Source organism: Hippocampus comes, unplaced genomic scaffold (genome assembly GCF_001891065.2).
Source record: "Hippocampus comes isolate QL1 unplaced genomic scaffold, H_comes_QL1_v1.1 scaffold12, whole genome shotgun sequence".
In the NCBI taxonomy this organism is placed as follows: Eukaryota; Metazoa; Chordata; class Actinopteri; order Syngnathiformes; family Syngnathidae; genus Hippocampus; species Hippocampus comes.
Genome location: NW_017805478.1, coordinates 233297 through 256669, shown reverse-complemented (window position 1 = coordinate 256669; position 23373 = coordinate 233297). Strand labels below are relative to the sequence as shown.

The 23373-nt window shown below is 46.5% G+C and overlaps 1 protein-coding gene across 9 annotated transcripts in view; it reads right to left on the bottom strand.

Moving 5' to 3' along the window:
- Nucleotides 1-1471: 1471 nt before the first annotated feature.
- adgrb2 (adhesion G protein-coupled receptor B2) overlaps nt 1472-23373 on the bottom strand; it is a 158497-nt gene continuing 136595 nt past the window's right edge. The window contains exons 25-36 of one of the 9 annotated variants that reach the window (XM_019875597.1): nt 22186-22285; nt 21738-21809; nt 19608-19700; nt 17716-17755; nt 17322-17336; nt 15965-16137; nt 14852-15559; nt 13267-13302; nt 12029-12142; nt 6244-6295; nt 4824-4877; nt 2327-2427 (exon numbers count right to left, since the gene is read on the bottom strand). In XM_019875597.1, the coding sequence (XP_019731156.1) occupies nt 4840-4877; nt 6244-6295; nt 12029-12142; nt 13267-13302; nt 14852-15559; nt 15965-16137; nt 17322-17336; nt 17716-17755; nt 19608-19700; nt 21738-21809; nt 22186-22285 (1441 nt within the window). In that variant the 3' untranslated portion in view covers nt 2327-2427; nt 4824-4839. The other 8 variants (XM_019875598.1, XM_019875593.1, XM_019875596.1 and 5 more) reach the window with 8 other exon arrangements.

The window sequence follows — 23373 nt, the reverse complement described above, 5'->3', positions numbered from 1 at the left end:
CCCCCCCCGCCCCACATTACAAAATAAAGACAGTTTGGACAGATTCACTTGGGCTTTTTTTTTTTTTCCAATGAAATAATCAAAGCAAAGCACCAGCATGTCAGTCAGTCTGTGTCCCCACTCCACAAACCTCTTCCTCTTACATTTGAAAGACGACCAGCAGGTCCTCCGATGACCCTTTTCCACTGCGCTTGCGCAACAGCTCGTTCCGGAAAAAACCAAACAGGTTCTTCGTAAGCACTGGTTCAGCACCAAATAAGCACAGCACTGGCCATGGCGCCGAATGAGCACCGAGTTTGTTTGGGTGTAAAAGGGCTAGGATTGGTACCCGTAAAGCTTCGGGAAACGCAGAGAATTGTGAGTACACTGCAAATCATCCACAGATGACCTTGAGGCAGTGGACACTCGCGTACTAAATGCTCAGACCATGTGGAGGGGGAAAAAAAAAAAAACGTTGACATTGATGTCTTCCAATTACAATGTGGTTTCTCACATGTTGAAGTTGTCATGGGAACAAGAAGCATGGAAGGCTAGTGTCTTGTTTTTGTTTCATAGAAGTAAAATGTATTGATTTACTTTTTCCTCATGTGAAGATTGAAGCCGTTTCACCTGCATGGATGTTCTCTTCTGTTTGTCTCTATGCAGCTGAAAGAAATCTGTTTCGACACCAAACCTGGGTCGCGGCCCTCGGCGAACTTCAGAGGAATGTCACCTTAAGCATTGTCGACTTGGGGCTGAATCTCTCGCGAGGAGAAAATGGAAGAGTTGCCTCTGGACCGCCTGGCTTAAAAGGTTAAAGGAGCTGCACTCTCGACCATCAGTTGGCTGACCAGCTCTCCCTCAAGCCCGGAAATGCAAATTTTCCTTTGGATATTCTGCTGACGTGGCGTCGTTGTCAGAGGTGAGTGAACGAAACACGCGTCTCGTAGAAACTGTCGGAAGAGCCAGGAGGGTGGAATCATTTTTAGAATGTCCAACTTGACAGCCCGCATGTAGACCAGCGTGTCTCGCTGGCGCGGTCGCTTTAGAGCGCCTTGATGTCACGGCATGGAAAAGCTTTGTCACGACAGAATGGCTTCTTTGTTGTTTTTTTGGTATTTTTTGAAGCATTATGTAATTTCTTCAAACAATCAAATTTGTTGGGGTTGTTAACAACGCTCTCTGGCGTGTCAAATTGAGAAGACCTTAATAACTCAACTATGCGTAGAATCCTTCTTGTTCCTCGTGGATGGATGCCATGTGGGACACATTAGCTCAGTGATTAAGCTCATATTAATGCACATAAGAGTGTCTGTCTTCATATTATTATGTTTATATTTACTTTGACTTGGTGAAGAGTCCCAAATGGGCTAATTCTCATCGGAAATGAAAAAAAAAAAAAAAGAACCTAATTCTACACTCAGAGACCCAACCCCACGTGAGTTTCAATCATAGTTTTTTTTTTTTTGTTCATTAAAAGTTTCAAACCATATGGGAGGACATTTCTTTAATCAAGCCATAGAAAATACAAAAAATGTGGAATGCAACGTTAACACAGAGGATGCGTGTGGGGTGTGGAGGTGGGATTTTTGAACTGGGACCTGAATAAGAGGTTGGCATGTATTTGTGAGCAGCTTGTTTTGTGCCCCCGCCCACCAAGTGATCCAAAAATTAAAAAAAAACAAAAATAGACATACCAAAAAAAAAAAAAAGAGAGAAAATATTGAGAACAAGTATCATTCATTAGAGGGGCAAAGGAAATAAATGAGAGCAGAGTGGCCGCGGGTTGGGGGAGGTTCCGACTGTGTGAGATTTCCCCTCTCCCCTCGCTATAAAAAGAGCTGAGCGGTGCAGAAAGTCTTCATTTAGTTTTCTCTCCACTGAAAACCAACAACTTTTTTTTTTTTTTTTTTTTTTCCTGTCATCGACAATAAACATCTTCTCTGAAATACATTTTCATAGTTTCTTAGTCCAAAATGGTCTCCGGTCACAGACATGTCAAGTTTCTGTTCTGTCTTTTGAATAGTCTCTGTGAAAATATAGATTAGAACAGTCTTCTCTTCATGTCTGGCCACCACTGCAGCGGTAAACAAAGTGAGCCTGGAATCCAACAGAGCACGGTGCAGAACATGTTTGTGTGTGTGTGTGTGTGTGTGTGTGTGTGTGTGTGTGTGTGTGTGTGTGTGTGTATTATTTTTTACGTGCGCGTTGGAGTAAATGTCTTCTGAAGCTCGGTGTCTTGATGTGTGCGCGTGGACAACGGGAGCGCGGTCACACTTCGGTCTGGAAGTCACCCTCGGAAGAGTCCGGGGTGTTTGCCGAGGATGAGTCCCAGTTCTTATTGTGTAGCTCCATGCGGTCTTTCTGCTCCCCTGGCATGATGGTCAGCTCAGGGGTCATGGTCTTAAAACTGTCCCACGAGCTTCTGTCCTCGGGGGTTGACTTGTCCTGACGGGGATGGAGAGGACAAAAAACAAACAAACAAACAAGCCATGTAAGGTAACATTCCAAATTAAATTTAAAAAAAAAAAGAAAAGAGGCAGATGGATCAATGTACTCCCCTGTGGAGGAAATCTTGTCTTACAGCACTTTTATCTGCGTTGTTTAAAGCAGTGACAACGCTCCAAAGTGGACCGACAAGGAGGGAACAGGAGCATTAAGTTGATCTAATGCTTTTTTTTTTTTGAAACAAACCATCTGTTTAGTCACATTTACTTGGAAGAGAAAATGAAGCGGGCAGCTGTCCAGCCGCATTTGAAACTGAAGTACCCCAAAGTCCCAGTCGTGTGAGCTACAAATAGTTTTTTTGTTTTTTGTCATTTAAAGACAACTATGGACTGATTTTGTGAATACAAACAAGGCTCTTTAATCTGATACATTTCAAACACGTCTTTCGGTGATATTATGGTCCATCTTAGTGGCTCCATGAGATGCTTGGACTTCGCCTTCATGAAGTAATGAAAATATTTGTAGAAGCGCTACAGCAGGGGTGCCCATAGTTTTTCGTTTGAGGGCCGCATTCATTAAAATGCAAGGCTGCAAGGGCCACTTTAAAATTCCTCCACTTTAATGATTTAAACGCGCTGAAATCAGTCAAGCAAGCGACGCTATTGTGTGAACGTCTTCCACTGACTTTGGAAAACTGTCACACAGCAGCTTTCTGTTCACGATCATGAGGCAGATTGTTTTTTTTTTTTGGTCCTAAAGATTTTATTGTGGCCAAGGGCCCTGTATCTCACTAGCCTGTGGGCCGTGTCAAATGTCACTTTGAATATATGCCGCAGGCCACTAAAAAAATGGATGGCGGCCCACAAATGGCCCCCAGGGCCTTACTTTGGACATCCCTGCCCTACAGGATATGACAGATGGTATCATACCGCATTGTGATTAACCCTTGGAAAATGTGTTATATTGAACTTATATTTTCTTTGCCATTTGTTGATCACAAGAGTGGCTGACAGGCAGCAAAATGTTCCTCTTGCCAGACTTGGCAGAGGTCAGCACGCTGGATGTACCTGGAGTTGTCGTCGTCGTGTTTTCAAAAAGATTAAGTCAATAGGTTTCGTCGATTTCGAACTTGCCCCCAGCAACTCTTGGAATGCGGCAAACAAACCAGACGCACAGTCTTCTGTACCCTTCAGTAGGAGATACTTTCATTTTCGGCAATCAAACGTCGCAAATGCAAATCATCAGGATACAAGGTTTGCATCGCTGCAATCGCCCTAAAAGCTGTTGAAGCTCACAAAGCAGACACCGGCAGGATGCGGAGTTGTTGTGAAGAGTCATCCACCTATGTTGATGTTTTTAATGACCGAGTAGCAAACCCGCATTGCCTCCTACTCCGAACCAGTTGGCTCCACTTCACATGGACTAATCATGGGATGAAACCCTGCGGGCTGGCGGTCTGTGATCGCTGCATGCGGTCCTCAGATGTGCCCCCCACCCCACCCCCCTGCACATGTAAAATGCATGTTGGGGGGGATTAACTATAGGCAGAATTAAGCACCGGCTAAGGATTAGTATTCAAATGCCATTCTTTTGCTTGTGGAGATAATGATTTGCAGATTCATGCTGTGGAGACTGCGGGGGGGGGGGGGGGGGGGGGGAGTCGCAAAGATGCTTCTTGCTAAAATTGTAAAATAGAAGCAAATGAGATGGATTACTTGTGATGGCGGATCATGCAAGGGAAGATAATATGGGGCTGTGGACAAATCTTCAAAATCGGACAATGCGAACAGGCTTTTCTGGTTGTCCTCCATAGCCAAAGTCGTTTCTTGAGCATCCTTACACCTCCAAAATTCCTTTCATCCGGCCATTGGTGTAATCCGCACACTTAATCCCAAATCTATCCTATCCTATAAATCAGGATGTATTGTATTGTATCCGGTCACCCGGGACTCACAAAATACAACTCAAGAGATCTGCAGTCGTACAGAGTGCCCTCTCCCTCCCCCCCCAAGCCCGCCCGGCAGTACGATGATCATCGCCGGAGCTCCAGGGAGCAATATCTGCCTGATTATCATTCTTGCTGCGTCACATTCTGACAGTTGGCAAAAAGATGAATACAAAAAGTGTAATCGGGGAGCCAATTTGCATGCTAACTGCTGACGAAGGAGCATTTTGTAACGCAGGAGTGTGCGTAATGCAGCAGTTAAGCCCCGGCGCGATCCCCGGGAGAGCAGGCTAACGCGATTGTGTTGCTTCTGCATGTCTATCCATTGCCTGTCGCCATCTACGCGGGCCTCTGTTCCTCCATGCCCAAAAGCGCCAGCTCATCCTGTTCAACACCCCTCCCCCACCCCCAACCCCCCATCTAGATCTCTGCCAGAAACCCCTCTACTTACACTGGATGAGTTCTTTTCACCTCCAGCAGACGAAATGCTCCATCGCTTTTCCCTCTGTGGCAGTGAAAAGGGAGGAGGCATGCACGAAGCGGCGACCAGAGACACAGACAGAGAGAGAGAGAGAGAAAGAGAAAAAAAACAAGGGAGAAATGAGAGAAAAGGAGGAAATCAAAGTCACTCGCTGCTATTACACAAACAGCATTGCTCTTGCCACTGGCGGGTGAACGGGTCGCTTTTGCTTTGTTGACATCATCGCTTCTCTCCCACTCTTTCTCTCTCTGCCCGTCACTCGAAAGCCCACGTCAGCATCCAAATGATCAATGATCATGGAAATGACCTAACGTGCAATCTTGGACTTGTTATCCAACTTTAAAAATAAAGCGTGGAAGATGGCATTAGTTTAAAGAACCTAAACTTTTGGTGAATCTCGATACAACAATGGTTTCTGACAGTATGGTCACAGTATTAAAATTCCAGCCTTAAAATGCATACTTTTTGCAATAGTGGGGTAAATAGAAAATGATTTTTTTTCCTCCCCATTGAACCCAATCTATTTTAGTTTTAAACAAAAGATAGAATGTGTGGTACATTAAGAAATGTGTAAACCTGATAAATCAATCAAAGATGTTAACAATCGTCTCTTCTAATTCTTCTTACCAAGTCACAGTGTCACTAGCGGGCTATATTTAGTGGGCTCCTCATGTTGTCCTTGGGGCTAACAATTACGCGCTGGCACCGTGGATTTCGTTTTTTTAATTTTCTTTATATTTCAGGACAATGAACATTAGTCAAAAGGCATCCGTGCAGGTGTCTATAACTGTGCCGCCACTTTCGTCCAACCTCCTTCGGCCCCACTCATTGTCCGTGCATAACTGCTCACCCCTCCCTTCTCTGCTCACCCAGAAGGAGAACAAAAAAAAAAAGTGAATTGGAGGTTATTCATTTCAAAGAGAAGGCTTGTTTGCTCAACTCTGCAAGGAGCCAATCAGTTTGTGCCATGCGTCAAAGTCCCCTCAAACAAGAAAAGAGCTCATTACTGGTGACAGACGCTATTAGCGGTTACTGAAACCTTGACTTTTTAAAACCACCGTGAACCGTCGAACTGGTAATTGGCCTATGCCTCTTTGAATACAATTAAAAAAAAAAAAAAAAATAATAACATGTACGACAAAGACAGAACTAAAAACACCAGAAAAAGTAACAGGAGCCAAAAGCAAAAACGTTGCCACTTGGCGATTTTTTTGAGAGGAAACTACAAGTGGCACAAAGCAAGCAAGGCAAGGAAAAGAATGCAGAACTTGTTCAGCACCAACTAAACACAGCGGTGGCCCTGGCGCCGAACGAGGACCAGGTTTTCTGGGGTGGAAAAGGGGTATGAGAGGACACAAGGGGAGTGAGAGGTGAGTGGGTACAACTTTACCTTTGTTGACTTGGTTGCCCATGGATCTGCAGCCTGTCTGGCTACACTCAAACTGAGACGTGGCAATAAGCAACACAAAGACCCCCCCGTCAGCCAACAAAGCACATGAAACGGGGGGGGGGGGAACAAAAGAAAAATCAATATAGCAAATTAAAATACATATGGAATATTAGGCTCACAGGAAAAAAAGTAAATGGCGTAACACATGGAAAAAAAAACATTTAAAAAATGCACAAGCAGACTGAGTGGACACCAGAAATGTTTTTTTTTTTTTTTTTTTTTTTAAAGGTCTCCCCTTTCTGAGTTTTGATCTTAGTCAGCAAAAGCATGAGTAGCATCATTTGGCCTTGAGTTGGAATGAAATGCGTTCTACAAGCAACCAGGCCCTTCAAAGGAGCCAAATTAGGAGAATATAGGGCGAATAAATTCCATTAGTACAACACATTCCAAACAAACGAGCAATCAGACGCACGCTGTCTGGGCTGTAATGAGAAGCCATGTGATCCAGGGCCAGCGCCGCCGCACTGAAAACAGTCCCCTCACTAGTGAATCAGCTTTTTACGCTTCTCTTTAATTGGCCCAAGTGAGCCGAAACGGCATTACGCCGCTCGGCGCACGAAGCCGGGGCGAAGCTTGCTTGATTTCAAACCCACCGCTACACAAAGCAGGTCTACCCGATGCTCGATTTCCTTAGGAAACTGTTGCGAATACCCAACCCAGAGGAGGAAGATATTAATTAGAAGCAAGCTGAGGGAGGAATAATTAATCAATTAAAGCCTCAAATGGGTAAAGAAGAAGGAAACGAGGGAGGCTGCGAGAAATATGACATCAAGCTGTGAGGACAGAGGGGAATTAGATTAAGGGTGGGGGGGATGCAGACAAGCAGGCAGGCTTGTTTTACTGTCGGAATATAAAAGGCCCTTTTGCTTAACCCCATCAAATCGATTTTCGGGACCTCCCGGGTTTTAAGTGCAAGCAAATTGTCCACCTTCAATCAACAGGGGAAAAAAAAAGCTGTCAGTACAAATGATCTATCTTCAGTGTATGAGACAGCACCAAAGTACACACATTACCTTCGCTAAACGTCCCTCCACTTGCCAAAAACCATCAATTACATTTGTCACGGTTAACTATCGATTCATAAAACCACCACCCTGAGTCGGGCCCTCTTCTTTTTATGATGCAACCTCCTCTCTTTAAGATCCATGTCATCATACATGTCGGCACTGGAGGGGGCCTCCGCATTGGGCTTCCAGGTCACGTCATCATCATCGTCATTATCAGGCAGTTTGAAACTGCAGACAAAAGTTTCTCTTGTCTGTGCCATTTGCATTCAACACAGACACGCACGCGGTGTCTTGCTGCAAAGGGGAGCCAAGCACACCTCATTTCATCAAGAACGCAGCGGGCGACAGGAGGCCAATACTGTACCCACCTATTAGCGCCACAAAATGCCTCCGCCATGCCCGTGTTGTGGCGCAAACTCTCCCTCTGCTCCACATCCGACACGCGCACACGCGTGCGGCATCAGTCCTCCGCAAGCACAAGTATGACATCATAAGCACCACGTGCAAATATGTGTTATGACCCCTCTGGACCCCGCCAAGATGAAAAAGGCGACCGTTCTGCTTTTGTCTGCCAAGAAGCGGCTCGAAATCGGAACAATGGAGCAGGCGCGAGTGCCTGTAAGCTTCACGCTGTGCGTATACTGCATACTGCCTCTCGTAAACCGTGAAATTTCTGCTTGCCATACCCCCCGCCCCCCTCCTCCATCTACTGCACGTATCTATGATGTTTAAAGCAATGCAATTTGAATTATCTCAGATCGTCAACATAAAAAGCCCACATTACGTATGTGTGTGTGTGATGTGTGTGTGTGTGTGTGTGTGTATGTGTGTACCTCTGTTATGACTTCATTGTAATTATGTACCACACTTAGATTTATAAAAAAAAAAGTATTGAAGACTGGTTACTCAAGCAATCAGAGGCTTAGCAGAAAAGCCCGTGATTGATTGTCATCGTTTGGGGCTAATGGGGAGCTTTGTGATGAAGTGTCTGTCTGCCTTCATCCAGGTTCTTTTCATTTGTGCTAATTGAGCATAACGATGAGTCATTACTTCATAACCCAAAGCTATCAATTTGGTAAACACTGGTATGACCAACTAGGTAGCTCAGAAATGGAGTGATTGAAGATCTGTGATGGTTCTTGTTTGTTTGACTTCAGTTTACTTTGAGCCCAGTGCACTTCGATGGAAAATTGGATTACGATTGGGGGAATGGTGGGGGGGGTCAGCATTTTGATCTTTGTCTCTTGGACATTTTCTGGTATCCACTCATCTCCTCAACAAAGTCAGCACACGGATCCAAACTTAGCGGAGAGGGAAAACGGATCAAGCCTTCTTAACCCCACAAGCCTTCGTGATATTTCCGAGAGGCTCATCAGCACCTCCGCACGCACGGCGCGCAGTTTAGCCCTGTTTGCTTGCCAATGGCCGAGTTTATGGCGAGGATATCATGCTTTATGAGGTGATTATGAATCTGTTTGGATGGGTCATTGTCTTTCGGATTTATTCCGAAATTATAGTGGTTAGAAGGCTTTAATTCGGGTTTGGGAAGGGACGCAATGGCTTCATGGTTGGACACTCCACATGTAATGACGTGACAGCAATAGAAGCACAACATGTCAAGCTTGTGATCATTTTTCTTGTTTGTTTCGTAACTTATCCAGCATCCCGTCAAAGGAAAGCGAATCTGCTTGGGATGAAAGTAGATCAAAGTGTAGCAAACTGGCCAAATGCTTTCGGAGGACACAAACTCACAAGGGCACACGATGCTGCGACACGCACGTCTTTTGTCACACAACACAAGACTGGGAAGGCGGACTGTGCTCGACCGTCCGCCACTCACAGAAATGTTCGCAGCTCAAGTCGGACACTGATTTGAAAGCAGCGATCACACACTGATAGAAACGGGGAGGATTTGCGGGTGCCGCGTGTCGACATGGACTCTCGACAAGTGCCAAGCCACGCCCTTCTCGGTTGCGGCATTGATTGCGCAACATTTCCCATTCCGCATGTGCTGCACTAATGATGACAGATTACAATTGGTCGTGTTTACGGTGACTGAAAAAAAAAAGAGCTCAGTCATTGATCTGATCATTTTAAGCACTGTTAGCTTTAATTGAACTCGTTCTCTTTGATATGATGAGGGAGGGCAAAGCTGGAGCGCCACGTCACAAATTCTGTCCGTCAATGTTTTGACATTTCAGTCCACTTTGCACCAAGTGTTTCAGTTCAGCTGGACAGTATACTTTGCTATTCTGACTTCTGTTTCCAGTGTGGCTGCGTCGGCAATACTTCATCATCAGCGGCGTGAAGAGCATTACATCATACAAATGCAACCTCGTCATGATGACAGATTAACCCTCCTTCCATCCATCCATCCATTTTCTAATCCGTTTAGCCTCACGAGGGCCGCGGGCTCGCTGGAGCCTATCCCGGCTGTCTCCGGGCCGTAGGCGGGGAACATCCTGAACCGGTTGCCAGCCAATCGCAGTGCACACTTAGACGAACAACCATTCGCGCTCGCAATCACACCTAGGGACAATTTTGAGTGCTCCATTATATGTGTAACCTGCCAAATATTCAACATTGCCGATTGGATCTTTTCTCTTTGGATCAGAATGCAGCTTGTCTCACTCCACCTCGTTTTAGATGACAAAACTTGCAATTGGAATCGCATCTGATGGCACTGCAATTGGTCGCAAATTCTGGACCCTAAAAGACTAATCTGAACTCTTACTGCTTGGTGAAAGTGGGACACATCCAAACTATGACATTCACACGAGTGAAATGTTCCCCACCAAAAGTGGGGCTACTTTATTGGGAACTGAGAGGGGGGAGGGGGGGCTCTAGCGCACGAGGCTTACGTTGACTTTCTTTGTAAACCAAAGAAGCTCTGCGCACGAGCGACGGTTCTGTGTTGTGCCTTGGCGGTGGGGTTGGGGGAACCTGTTTTAGAATAGGTTAAAGGGTGTTTAGGACCTCGGTGACAGCGCTGTTTCGACACTTTGGAGCCGAGAGGGGAGAGTCCTGCAGAGAGTCAGGAGACTTACTCTCTTTTGTCGTCGTTACCTGCAATAGGTCATGAATTATGAGGGCAGAGACAGAGAGGCCAGCTTGTACAGATAAGTCGAGCATCTGACTTTAAGAATGAGTTTCGACTTTTACGCTGCTTTGTGTGCAACTGCTGCTCACGACGTTATTATCGTTGACATTACCTGTCACGCGGCAAGGCAGAGCGATTATGAGCGTTAATATGAAATTATTAAATCATTACTCGTGCTGTAATTGTCGATGAAATGGAGGTGACACCAGGGCGGGCTCTGCGAAAAACAAAAAAACAAACACAACAAACAGAAAGGAACACGGCGACAGAGGGGCACCAATCCCTACAAGTACACACTAGCTAATGTCTCTCACACACACAGACACACACACAGACACACACACACACTTCATCTCCATAATTAGTGTATCGTCAGCGTGTCGTGTCTGGGGGTGACTCTCAAAGTGAGTTGTTGACAACGGCACAGATAAATTGAAGCTGGGTCCTGTCAAAAGGCTGACACTGATAGCATTAGCCGTGCCATTATTCACAGTGAAGTAAACTGCCCAATTTCTTTTTCATATAACGCATTCGGATGCCGTACGTATCGCAAGCCGCATTTTTATTTGAAGATACATTCGGCGATTATTTGCACACCGATGAGCACGCGGCAGACCGCCTGCTACTATTGCTCTTGCTGGCAGTGTGCCATTTGTCTTGCCCTTCATTCTCAATTTTATTAACAATTCAGGTAACAAACGGGTAGCCGACGTGAACTTGTCACAGTCTCGATGAAGATACTGAACAAATTTGCCAGAGGAGGAAAAGGCAGGGCGTTTCCTTGTGTGACTTGCCAAGAATGTGTGTATCTTCGAGTGTTTCTGTGTGTGTGTGTGTGTCTGTGTGTGTGTGTGTGTGTGTGTGTGTGTGTGTGTGTGTGTGTGTGTGTGTGTGTGTGTGTGCGCGTGCGCGCATGTAGCCAATATGAGCTGTGTCAGGCGCCATTCCTCCACCAGTGATGTAAAATGGATGTGAAGCCACGTGGTGCCAACGCCCGGGGAAAGCACACCCATGGAGGCTGCCCGAGTCTCCATGGCCGTCCTCTGCGCAGATGAGGAGAGTGCGAGCACGTGTTGCAATCTTAATGAAAGTGCCCCTCTGAAGGTTAGCGCCGAGTGCGCCGGGACTGGCTTTCATCTGCTGCTAATGGTCTTTTAATGAGTCAAAGACGCCTCAGTATTATACGCCCACCCGAGACGCCCCCCCTCCCACACACACACACACACTCACACACACTCACACACACACACACACACACACACACACACACACACACACACACACACACACACACACACAGTCTTGGTCAAACCAAGTGCATTAACTATGGATTCTAAAGACACGTGAACTAATTGGACACAGAGCCAAAGCACCTTTGGCCAAAGTACACGTGTTGTCTTCACTCGCAGTATGATGTGATCAGCTAATGAACTTGCACGCACGAGGTGAGCTGTCTTTGCATTTTTTTGGGGTGGTTCAGTTAAATATTTGATGTATGTATACGTGGATGTTTACTTTGCCGTGTCAGGGGGGTGGGCGTGCGGCTGTGACAAATTGCAGGCCTTATTGAATTGGTGCAGGGAAGCTCCCAAGCTAAATTTGAGGCAGTTGGTCTTACCTTGAACGTGGACATGGCTGGGTCCCTGCTATACCTGTCTATGGTGTGGAACTTGGAGGAGTGGTTGAGCTCATGGTACAGCTCAGAGTGTCTTTTGCGAGTGTGCATCACTTTCTGGAAGGGAAGAAAGGAAAGGGGACACCAAAAAAAATGAACCAAAGAGAAAACAAAATAAGTGGAAAGGGGAGCAAAGTGGGGTGGGCAAAATGGGGCTGCGGTGGGGGTTTTGGTGGAGGAGCGCGTACGTACAAAGCGAAGGGAACTATAGCGATGCTCTTCGTCGAAGGGATTGAAGATGGCCGATGGCTCGCTGGCTGATGCGGTTACCTATTTCTTGGGTCTTTTTCGAGTTTGGCAATTAGAGGGCTGATTTTAATTGGTGATATGATTGTCTGCTGCGATTGTGTCGTGTGGATGATGCTGTCATTTCCATAGGCACAGTTCCCAGCTTGTTCTCTGACCTACATACGCGTGCCCCTTGAAAATAATCTACTCTGACTGCAAAATCAAACAAACAAAAGGCTAAATGCTAACTGTGGTCATGCAACAGCCAGTGGTGAATCCAGTTCAATTGCTAGAAACAACAGTTAGTAGCTTGCCACAAGTCATACGGCGCATACGCTAAAATCACGTTCTCTAATAAGGTCAGAAGTGAATGTCCAGTCTTTAATTAAAAGAATCTGATTCGAACTGAAACCCCTCCAAGTATGGAAGGGACTTCTACACATTATGGATACTTTGGATAAGAATAACAAGACTGGAAATTCCCAAGAAAGCTCGGTCGTCCTACAGAGACCGTGACAAACACGCAGACACACCACAGCCAAACTACGTTGTTCCAAAAACACCAGCCAGTCAACCAAATGCAGCGACCCCAAAACTCAACTACAAGTAATTATGCAGACACATGGAACACTCTAACTTTGCTGTTTCTTTAACCAGAACCCCCGCAGCGACATTGCGGCATGATCTCTCTTGATTGTACAAGACGGTGGGATGCGTTACCCATCAAGTTATTATAATTTATCACCGCATTCATTTGTTGAGGCAGAAAGAAGGGCATTTGTTGGAGAAACAGCAGACGACGAAAGTCTGTTCCGCACCCGCTATTTGCATTGCATGCAGGGGAGGGGTTATGCGATGCTCCGATGTACGCTACATCAAGTCCTTGGCAGAAGCACAAACGGAAGCAAAGACAAGCAGGAACTGTATAAGGTGATGACGGTCCAAGACCTTACCTCAAAGTCCAGCTCAGAGTATCGTACTCTTTTCCTCTGCAAGAGGAGGGGGCCGAAAGGGAGAGAAGAAGGCATCAATATCCACCCCCCCCTAGTATTGATCTGTAGCTCTGACCCTCACCTTGGGGGTCACTTAATTTAAAAAAAGAAGAAAGCTAATATGTTCTGGTTTCCCAACACGAGACAAATATTCTTAGAGTCCACAAGAAGCGCGGGCGAATTATTCTGTCCATTTCGACATAATTAGATCAGTAAAACGTCGAATAACCCAGAATTAGCGGGCGTTTTACACAGCCACAGATACGACCACGTCATCGTCTGCATGAATCAGTCTTCCAATGAAATGACAGCAAGAAAAGAACGCTTGATCAAACATACGCCAACTGTTTCTCAACCTCCAATCGGTTTCAAGACCTTCCCCGCTGTACAATTCTGCAAACGTGGTAGAGCGAGCGGCAATTGAGCAGCTGCGGCTGTTTCCAGCTCATCTGCGGCCACGGCGCTGAGTGGCGCCGTGTTCCGTCTCGCACTCGGAGCACGTGTTGTCTGCCAAATTTGCATTTGGCACTGAGTTGAGCTTGTACCCACAGCGAGTTAAAAGCTGTGCTTACCCTGCAAAAAGGTCGCGAAGGCAGCCAAGTTTTTTTTTTTTTTTTTTCCAAAGGTAAAGACATTCAAACGAGTTAATCACATCAACATCTCTTTCTTTAATAAAGAATCCGGCAATCAAGAGCGCTTAGCGATGGCAAGCATGCAACATGCAGGGAAATGCCTTCGGTACCGCTGACTGCGAAATAGGGTCTCGGTGCTCGACTGGTTTCCTGAGCTCGATGAACCACGAAGCTTTTAATTCGGGTTCCCACGCTAAAAATCAACTGCTAACTGAACTCTCTGTTGCCATGTTTGCACGGTGTTCCTGTTACATCATGATGATGTCATTTTCAAGAGACAGACCCCCTTCTCTCCCCTACATTTTTGAGAGGATAAAATCACAGAGTCACATTTTCTGTCCCGCCGGTTGTGGAACTTGTCATCTTTATCGTCAACCCTGAATGAAGCCTCTCCACGAATAGAGGAAAGTGTCCTTTTTCCTCATTTAAATCAACGTTGAGTCAAGATGATCTCGATGCGTTGCTGCTGGTATAAATGTTGTGATGGTATGTTCCGAATCTGACTCACCAGCTCGCTCGCATCAGCGCACGCATGCTCACCAAAGAAAACTCAGCTGTGTAAATATACCGCTCATGAGAGAGAGAGAGAGATGTTCGTCACACACTGCTATATCCTGGACTGTCAGTGCCGAAAGAATAGTTGAACGGTGTGAAGGGTCATTTCTTTGACCGTCATAAAGAGGAGTCGTTCTTCCCTTGTAAGTCTTTTCAGCCATTCCCTTGACCTACTGACTTACCTTTATCTACTTGGCGGATTTACCTTGAGTAGTGATCCTCACATGAAAAAAAAACATTTGGCCGTTATCATTTCAACAGCGCGCCTGCCTACAACTTTGCAAGTGAAAAACTGAACACGGTTAACAAGCTGCGGCTCCCCGGGGAGCTCTTCTTTCACCTCTGAAAATCGTACCCACCTCGAGGGATCCCGCCGACAGGCTGGCATTGGCATTGTTGCTGCCTAGGTTGCGCGGCAGGGTTCTGGTTCTCTCCGCCGTGGTCCCCCCCGTCAGAATTTGTCTGACCGAGGGCCTCTGGCCTGGCTTGAGCTGGAGTGAATGCCCGTGAGGATGCATGTGCACCCCGTGGGGGTGTACGAGACCCCCCGGGGCCATCAGGTGGCCGTGTCCGTGGGGCAGCGTTTTGATTGTCCCGTAAGAACGGTTCAGGTTCATGTTGATGTTCATGTCGCCCACACTGGACGGCACAAAATCAGCCGGGTAGGCCTCGCTCTCGGCAGGATGGAGGGTCAAGGGAGACGGGGGAGGTGGGAACGGGGGGTCCTCCACAGTGATGTTGAGGGGCTTGTCTTCGCCTCCCAGTCCCAGAGCTCCTCCTTGGGAAGACGGCGCTGGAGGTTTGATGCCGACCGTCCGTCGAGGTAAGACCATGTAGTCTCCCTCTCCTCCGCTGCCTCCTCCGCCGCCACTGCCCCCGCTCCCGGCACTTCCGTCCTGGGAGGTGTTGGAGGACCCGGGCGGCCTTGCCCAGCCGAGGCCGCTGTCGGTGCACAAGTAGATGGGAGCGCCGCAGCGCTGCTGCGCCTGTTGTCTCTGCTGGTCGACGTTCATCTCCTTCTTCAGTGAGGTCTCGCTCAGCTCGTTGAGCCCTCCAAGCTGCGGAACCTTGCGGAAGTACAGTTAGTGCAGTTTGACATCGATTTTTTTCAATGCAATACCATGTAGCAACAGTTCATATTATTTTATATATATATATAATTCATATTCATGCCGCCAGGCTTCCCAAAGTGGGAGACAAATTTTCCCTTTCATGTTTGACTTGATTTGAGTCAAACTTTTACAGCCTTGACGGGTATCTTTATTTTTTTAAGTGATGCCGGTGTTTCGGAAACCTGTTTGATCTGGCATATTTTTCCAAAAGTTGTGTCTTGTGAAAAGTGAGCTTATCCGGAATGACAGCCTTAACAGTATTCCCGCAGGATGGAAGCGAATTGTCAAATATTTATCTGCACTGGCTTTTCATGTTTGGTTTCGGGAGAACATTCGCATTTGAGGATATGATCCCCATACCTGCACAACACGGTTGGGAGGGGGGATGTTCCCAGGGAGGGAGCTGAAGTTCACCCCGACTCCCCCGTCCTGATGGGCGGCGAGTTTGGGATCATCGTCGTCATCCAGGGATATCCGGGACAAGGTGCCCGTGATGGTGGCTGGGTTACAGGTGTTCACCTCCTTGAAAATGACTGAAGGGACACAGTAGGTACAAATGGTTCCCATCGGGGGGGGAGCAAGGGGCAGAGGGTGGAGGAGAATCGGGGGATGACGCATTAGGTTGTCAAAAGAAGAGGAGCGGGTGAAAGGAACAGGCCAGGGAGGGGCAAGAAGAATTGAGGGATCCAGAGCTTTCATATCGTGTGCTTTCGAACAGTAGGGGCATGATGGACATGAAGCTCAATTGGCGACTGCAGCTTTGAGTTATGTGCGCTCGACTCGTATTAGCCATGAAAAGTCAATCGCAAGCATTTCACAATTCCCATCGATGGTCTTATATGGCTCTCACTGATACGGAGTTTTGTCTTTTGTGACCTTAAGCCTCTTCCCAGCGTATAATTGGCTCTCGGGCCACATTTTATTTATTTTTTTTTAACAGCTCAGAGAATGAGCATCATCCCCAAAATGAAATTGAGCCAAATGCCTTTATTATCCCGTGGCCTCTGATCACGCAGGCATGCTGGATCAGCGAGCATCGACTCATGCCAAACTCATTTTTTTTCTTTTTCCCCAATTTACTGCAATGCTGTAAATGGAACGAAGCATCCAGCGATAGTTGCTGGAGGTAAGTTGCCATGCATATTATTCAGGATGAAAAAAGGACAAAAAGGGTTTTAGCCCCATGCTGGTGATAGAAAAAAAATCCAGGCTATCTCCACACATGAACAGGTTATTTTTAAAAGTTTTTTGTGTTTGCTTGTTTTTGCCCCCCCAAAAAACTATCTATGAGAAGGCTGTCAACACAGAGCACTGAAATCAAACCAATGCTGCTAAATTCACAAAAATCCATATTTGTAGTACCCGTTTGTGTGGCTATCGCCTCTTTTTAAATTGTATCATTCCACACACACTGTAAAAGTCATGCTCGACCCCATGCTCATGAACCACCCGGCCCCCAAACGCTCAGGAAACAAAGCGCCTTTCTTGTCAAAATGCACCCAATTAAATCACAAAGCGCAAAGTGGATTCTACCCATCGGACGTCCTCCCCTATGCGGACAAATACAAAACACGATCTATGCACGCAACAAATGCACGGGCTTATAGAATCGAGCTTTGAAAGGATTGTAAAGTAGAGGCCCTGAGAATAACCCGGAGGAGTTCAATCAAGTTCAACGTTGGGGATCAGGCAGGGTTAGTTCGGGTGGGCAACTTACATGGGTGTCCTCTTTCTGCAAGGTTGTAGGAGGAGGGGAAAGTGACTCCGTGTTAATGTTTCAAATGTACAATTGTATACATCCGAAAACATCCAGACACACACACACCAACACACACTCTTGACCAGTGTGAACCAACCTGCGCGGTGTCGAGGAGTGGCATTTTCTTGCGCGATTAAAATGTCGCATGAAAGCACTCGCTTTCTCAACACACAGCGGGCCGACGGAGTGTGATTGATAAGCAAGAGTAATTTGTTCGTGGGCGTTGCAGCACATAATCCGTCATGTCATCATTTGGCAAAAGTCAAACGCGTCCAGCTCAACGGTTTTTAACGTGTCTGCGACGCTAATGGCGTTGAACAAAAGAGGTAATGACAAAGCAAGGCCGACTCACCTGTCTGGCATGCCAAGTCCACGTCCTTCTCAAAATCGGTCTGAGAAAGGGAGGCAAGGTGAGTAGAGAAAAGAAAAAAAAGTGACTGGCTACGATATGCACATTGACATGAGGAGCAGCTTGCGTCAGATGAGCGATCGGGATCTCAAGTGGCCGCCTCAGTGCACCCATTCACTAGCAATGAAGTCTTTCTCTTTCAAATTGTTTTTGTTTGTTTGTTTGTGTGTTTGCTTCTTCTGACAAAAAGTCAAAAGTGAGCGTGATCATCTTTACACAATTCTTTCCGAAACAGATCTTGCACAATCTGCCATTTGATAGTGAAGGAGTACCTAATAGGTTGTCTAGTGAGTTCATTTATGAACCTAGAATGGCAGTCGCTGCCATTTATTCCCACACAGCCACAGCTTGCCCGAGTGAAACTGAAAGAAAGGTGCAATGTGTAAACGAAACGCACACAATGAATTTGATGTCCACAGAATCACATCCGCAGCCGGTTTGCTGAGCACAGCAAAGAGCGGTGGAGGGAAACCACTCAGACAGTTTTCGTCCACATCGACACGAAAACTGCTCAAGTCCCGCTCGTATCTCTCGTATCTCTGAATGGCACGGCAACAGAGGAATTCATTTTGTGTTCATTATTTGATATTGGTATGGTTGGTGTTGCAGTTTGCAATGCTGTTGCATCGGATCTCAAATTATAAACCATTTTAACCTTCGCATCAATAAGATGCTGCCCGTACAGTAAATGAATTCATTTAAATGTGCCTGAACCCGTTTTTTTTTTTTTTTTTTACAGATTGCACCTTTCCCCTCCTACCTATTTGTCTTTTTCTACTTGTGACATACTGTTTGGCCGGCAATGTGGTTGCAATTGTGGGCATTGTTGGGCACGGCGCTTTGCTCATGCAGATAGCCGAGAACATGTCTGCGGTCGAGCCCGCCGTCGTTGCACGGTAGACTGTGGGAACAGGCCTGCTGCTGGCACGCCGGCAGGACCAACTGTGGGCGGCACCCGGTCACGCACTGGCCTGTGCCGTAATGGGCCACATTTGGACCCTTCTGATGGTGCGGGAGAGCACAAAGTTGTCAGAAGTGGTGATGAAACCCAATTTGTGCAGCTTGAACAAGTGATTAGCTTTTCACATAATGTTCCTTAAAACAGGACGTTTGATTCAACTTGAACAAGGTGGCGTGGGGGACAATGTGCCAGGCAGGACATTTCAAGGGATTAACATTGTAATGAGATTTCCTGTGAGCATTGCAGGGGGCACTTGGGGGGGTTCTCGCTACGTTTGAATCAAAGACGTCGTCACTGCTGGTGGTTCTGCCAAAGTGTTCTTTCGAATCCAACATTTTCGTTTTGTACGGATGAAGCAAAGGGATCCGGGAGAACCGAGCGTACTCGTGTGTTTCCTTCCCTAATTGGAGATTGATGAACGCACATTTGTCAAGAAATGAATTTGTCACCGTTTTCCTGTAAATGCTCCGCTAGGTTACAGAAACTGAGGCGGATAAATGCCATCAAAGATTCCCTCAGCAGGCAGAGTGAGTAGCATCGCAAGGTTAATCCTCAAAGGGGCATTCAGAGACCCATCATCATTGTTGCAAAAAGATTTGACGGAGAAAAAAAAAATAATAAAAAGGCTAACGGAAAGATGAACCAGTGATGCAATCTGACAGGAACATATCGGTCAAAGTCAGTGGAATATGATACAAAGACTATGCACTGGAGATTATTTTGGGGCGTGATGATGATGATGCCGTTGCTGGAATGGAATAAGGAGGAACAGCGTTGCACGATCTCTTCCTAAATTCTCATAGGAAAGAGAACAGCCTGATCAATTGTTAATTGGAGGTGAATCCATAGCGGGATGAAATGGATTGCTATTCACCATGATCTGCACCTGTCCGTTCTTGCAGGAGTCGGGGGAGTTCTCGCTGTCGTCTTTACACCCGCCCATCCGACAGCGCATCGCATCTTGCACCTGATGTGAGCGGCGGCGACAAAGGGGGAGGTTGGGCGTAGTGGAAAAAGGGGGAATGTGATACATGTCAGGAAGGTTCTTTGGTCATCATTGCCATTTGCCTGATTCTCATCAACTTGTGAAACGAGATACAGTAAACACACACACACATATCAGGTTTCTATTTGGACCAAGTGGGAGCTTTCCGGATTCCTGTTCGAACGTTGCACCATGTACTGTATCAGGCTCCGCTGTTTGTAGAGGCTCAAACACAGTGGTACTTAACCTTGTTAGAAGTATGCACACTCACCAAAAATATTTATATATATATATATTTTTTTTTTGCAAATTCAAGACATGAAAAAAGCCATTTATTAAAAACTGAAAAAAAAAAACCCCAATAAAATCTCAAGACATAAGTATATGTTTTTTTTTTTTAAATTATGCACAAAATGAACCAGCCAGTGATGGTCAAGCGGGCGTGTCATAACTAATTGACACATTGGGTCGGGTGTGCCTTGACTTCCATGGCAGAGGCTCCGTCGAACTCCGAAGACCGACTCACCAAACCCCAAGGTTTTGATCGAACTCAGGTTAAGAACCAATGCTCTAACACGTGTACCGTCCTGGTGTCGTATTTGTTTTCTTTCTATTAAGCATCCTGGCAACACATCCCAATTATTTGTTGAAGCACCAGTTCTCATAACGGCTTAAATCAAATAAATTGGATCGCACGGGCAGTTCCAGGCTTATTTTCCCTTCCGACTCCCTCGATATACGTCTCTCTCTCTCTCTCTAGCTCTCTCCTTCCATCTCAGGAGCAACTTCATTTGTCATCTTTTGCCACTGTCGAATCCCCCGAAGACCGTCATGGGCGGGAAACAAGAGCGCTCGGATACCAAGTGGCGCAAGAGCGAATGAGTGCATCTCCATTCTCGCTGGGTGGTCTTATCTGAGCGTACGCGCCGCTACAAATGGATTGGATTGGAGCAGCATCCATGTCTGATTAATACTGCATGTGCAAGCTTATTGCCTCCATTGTTTCCTTCCGTCCGTCTCTTCCCTCTATGCATGCACTCATCCTCAGAGGCGATCGTTCTCCCTGTATGTGTCTCTCACACACACACACACACACAGCGTCCATTTGTGCTCCAAACACTGCTCTCTCTATCTCTCTCTCGCCTATCATCAGCCCGTAGTACTCTTATGGATCTCGTTCCCCGCTCTCTGTACAAACCTCAGCATCCCTCATTTTCCCAGCCTCTGTTCGTGGTGCCCTCGGCTAACCCTCCTCACTCCTAAACTGCATATTTGAATATTCACTCCTCGATGGCTCATCTCAGCAGGGCATCCGTGTCGCGGTGGTCTTTTCATTCCCTGCCGCGGTTGGCGAAACCCTGGCCACCGCTCTTGCGCTCCCACAATTCGCATTCCCTTTTTTTGTCCTCTTCCCCCTCTCCATCATGGCAGTCCCGCGTGTCTGCGACGGCGCCGCGGAAGGATTTTCATACATACACAAAGACTAATGCCTCGATTTCATGTACCCTGATCCCTACCGCTTTTCTGTATTGATTAAATGCAGCTTAACGTTTTAATATTCACTTACAATATGCAGGCAGGCGATACTGGATAAAAGGAAGTTACGCAGGTGTGGAAATGTTACCGCGCTGGAAAATCCGACAATCACTCTCTGTGTGGGCGTTTCAATGGCGTCGAAACATATATGTGCATAATAAGTTTAAAATGCGGCATACCCGGGGGGCAATGCAACGCCTGTGGCAAATTCACACTGGGGATGTATTAGTGAGGGACTTATCGTCTTATTCCATACAACATCTTGCTAAGCTCCTTAAAGCGGGCTTGGCTCCGATGGACAATGCTGCACTGCGATCCGGCATTCTGAAGAAGACGCACACCAACATTGGACATAAACAGCCAGTTAATCCCCGTCAAGTCTGATCTGCTTGTATTCCGATGCGACCTCAACCTGACCTGGAAATTAGCATGAGCTCTTTGAATATTCACCCCACCCGTTGAAGTGCGGGGAATGGGACTCACCTCTCGGCGCATGGCGCAGTGCACGGTGATGATCACGAAACCTTGGACCGAGTCGAAGACGGCAAAGAGGATCTGAAGGAAACATTTGACACCCGGTTAGTTTTTGCACACACAGTTCATCAATATCTACACGATTACCTAGCGCATTGCTAATATTACTGTATTCATTGGACATATGGAGCATAAATACACCGACCAGTATGACAATTGCATTACAACAGACTGAGAGCTGTGTCTATGTCGCAAACTGTGAAGTATGGAAAAAAAAAAACATCGAGAGCTGAATCTGATCATGTTGTGCAACGCAGATATTCTGACACGGTCGCTAATTCCGCAAAATGGTCGTTGTCACTGCAAGATGGCAAATTGCCGTTCATCGTAGCCGCGCCGGAACACGGCTCGTGCGCATTTGCTTGTAGACGTGTGTTAGCGGCCCGAGACGCATCACCTGGAAAAGTGTCGAGCGGCGATCGGTTATGGCCAACACAGCTGACATCCAAGTGAGGGCCAGCAACGGAAGGACCACACAGGAGCTCCACAGAGATGCCCTGGAGAAGAGCAACCGTAGAGAAAGAGGAATAAAGAAGGAAGGGAGCAGGCACGCGGGTTCAAAGTAGTCCAGCGAGGTCATGTTCTTCCAATTCCATGCCTCATGCATGCACACAGCCGTCAGTCAAAGGTTCAGTAGCGGGTAATTTGAGGCTGACTGGTATACTAAGACCTAATATTATAACGGTGAAGTGGAATAATGATGTTCAACTGGGTATATTGTGACCAGAATGACAGCTCTTCACAATGGCATGGCTTCAGCGCCGTTAAGTGTTGCACTGCCCGACTGTGAGAAGACAGGCTGAGCCTCACGGGGGAGACGGGCCGTTGAGCAGTAGAGGCAACGGGGGGGGGGGGGGGGGGGGGGGGGGGGTAAAGTGTGTGCGTATGTGGTAATAGGAATATTCTGTTCGACGACACGTAACTCAGAACAATTTGCAAGAAGATGTTTATGCTCTCTTGTTGTGGTTCTGAATTTCTCAAAGTGCTTCTGTCTACGATGTGTCTCACTACCATTTAGTCGGAGACACACTAATTAATTGACGATGACGCAATTATGCTATTGTTCAGTTAATTCCAGGGCATTACCAGCTTTATAAGCAAACAGGCTAGTCTATATGAGTACAGTGGATTGAACTATTTGTGTCATAAACTCAAAGTTGCCTTGCCATAAAAGCGAAAGTATTTGTAGGAATAAATGCACACTGTCTTTGATCTCAACATGATTGTAAAGCACAATATGGCAGAGAAACAATAAAAATGGTGCATGTGTAAATATTTTGTGTTGATGAATATAAATTGATGAGATTTTATTTAGTAGACTTTTCGGGGTCCTCGCTCAAGGGTCTCCAGTTGGTCCAAAATGCTGCCGCTCACCTCCTAACTGGAGCTCGAACAAAGCAAGCCCAGAACTAGAATTCTGGGCTCGCTTCTTTGGCTCCCTGTAAATTTGAGGGTTCATTTCAAGACTCTCTGTTCATCTTTTAAAAGCTATCTCGAAACATATTTTTTTGGCTTTCGACTCAGCGTAAGCCTCGGCATTGTTTTAGTGTTTAGTGTGTTTCCTGTTTTATATATATATATATAT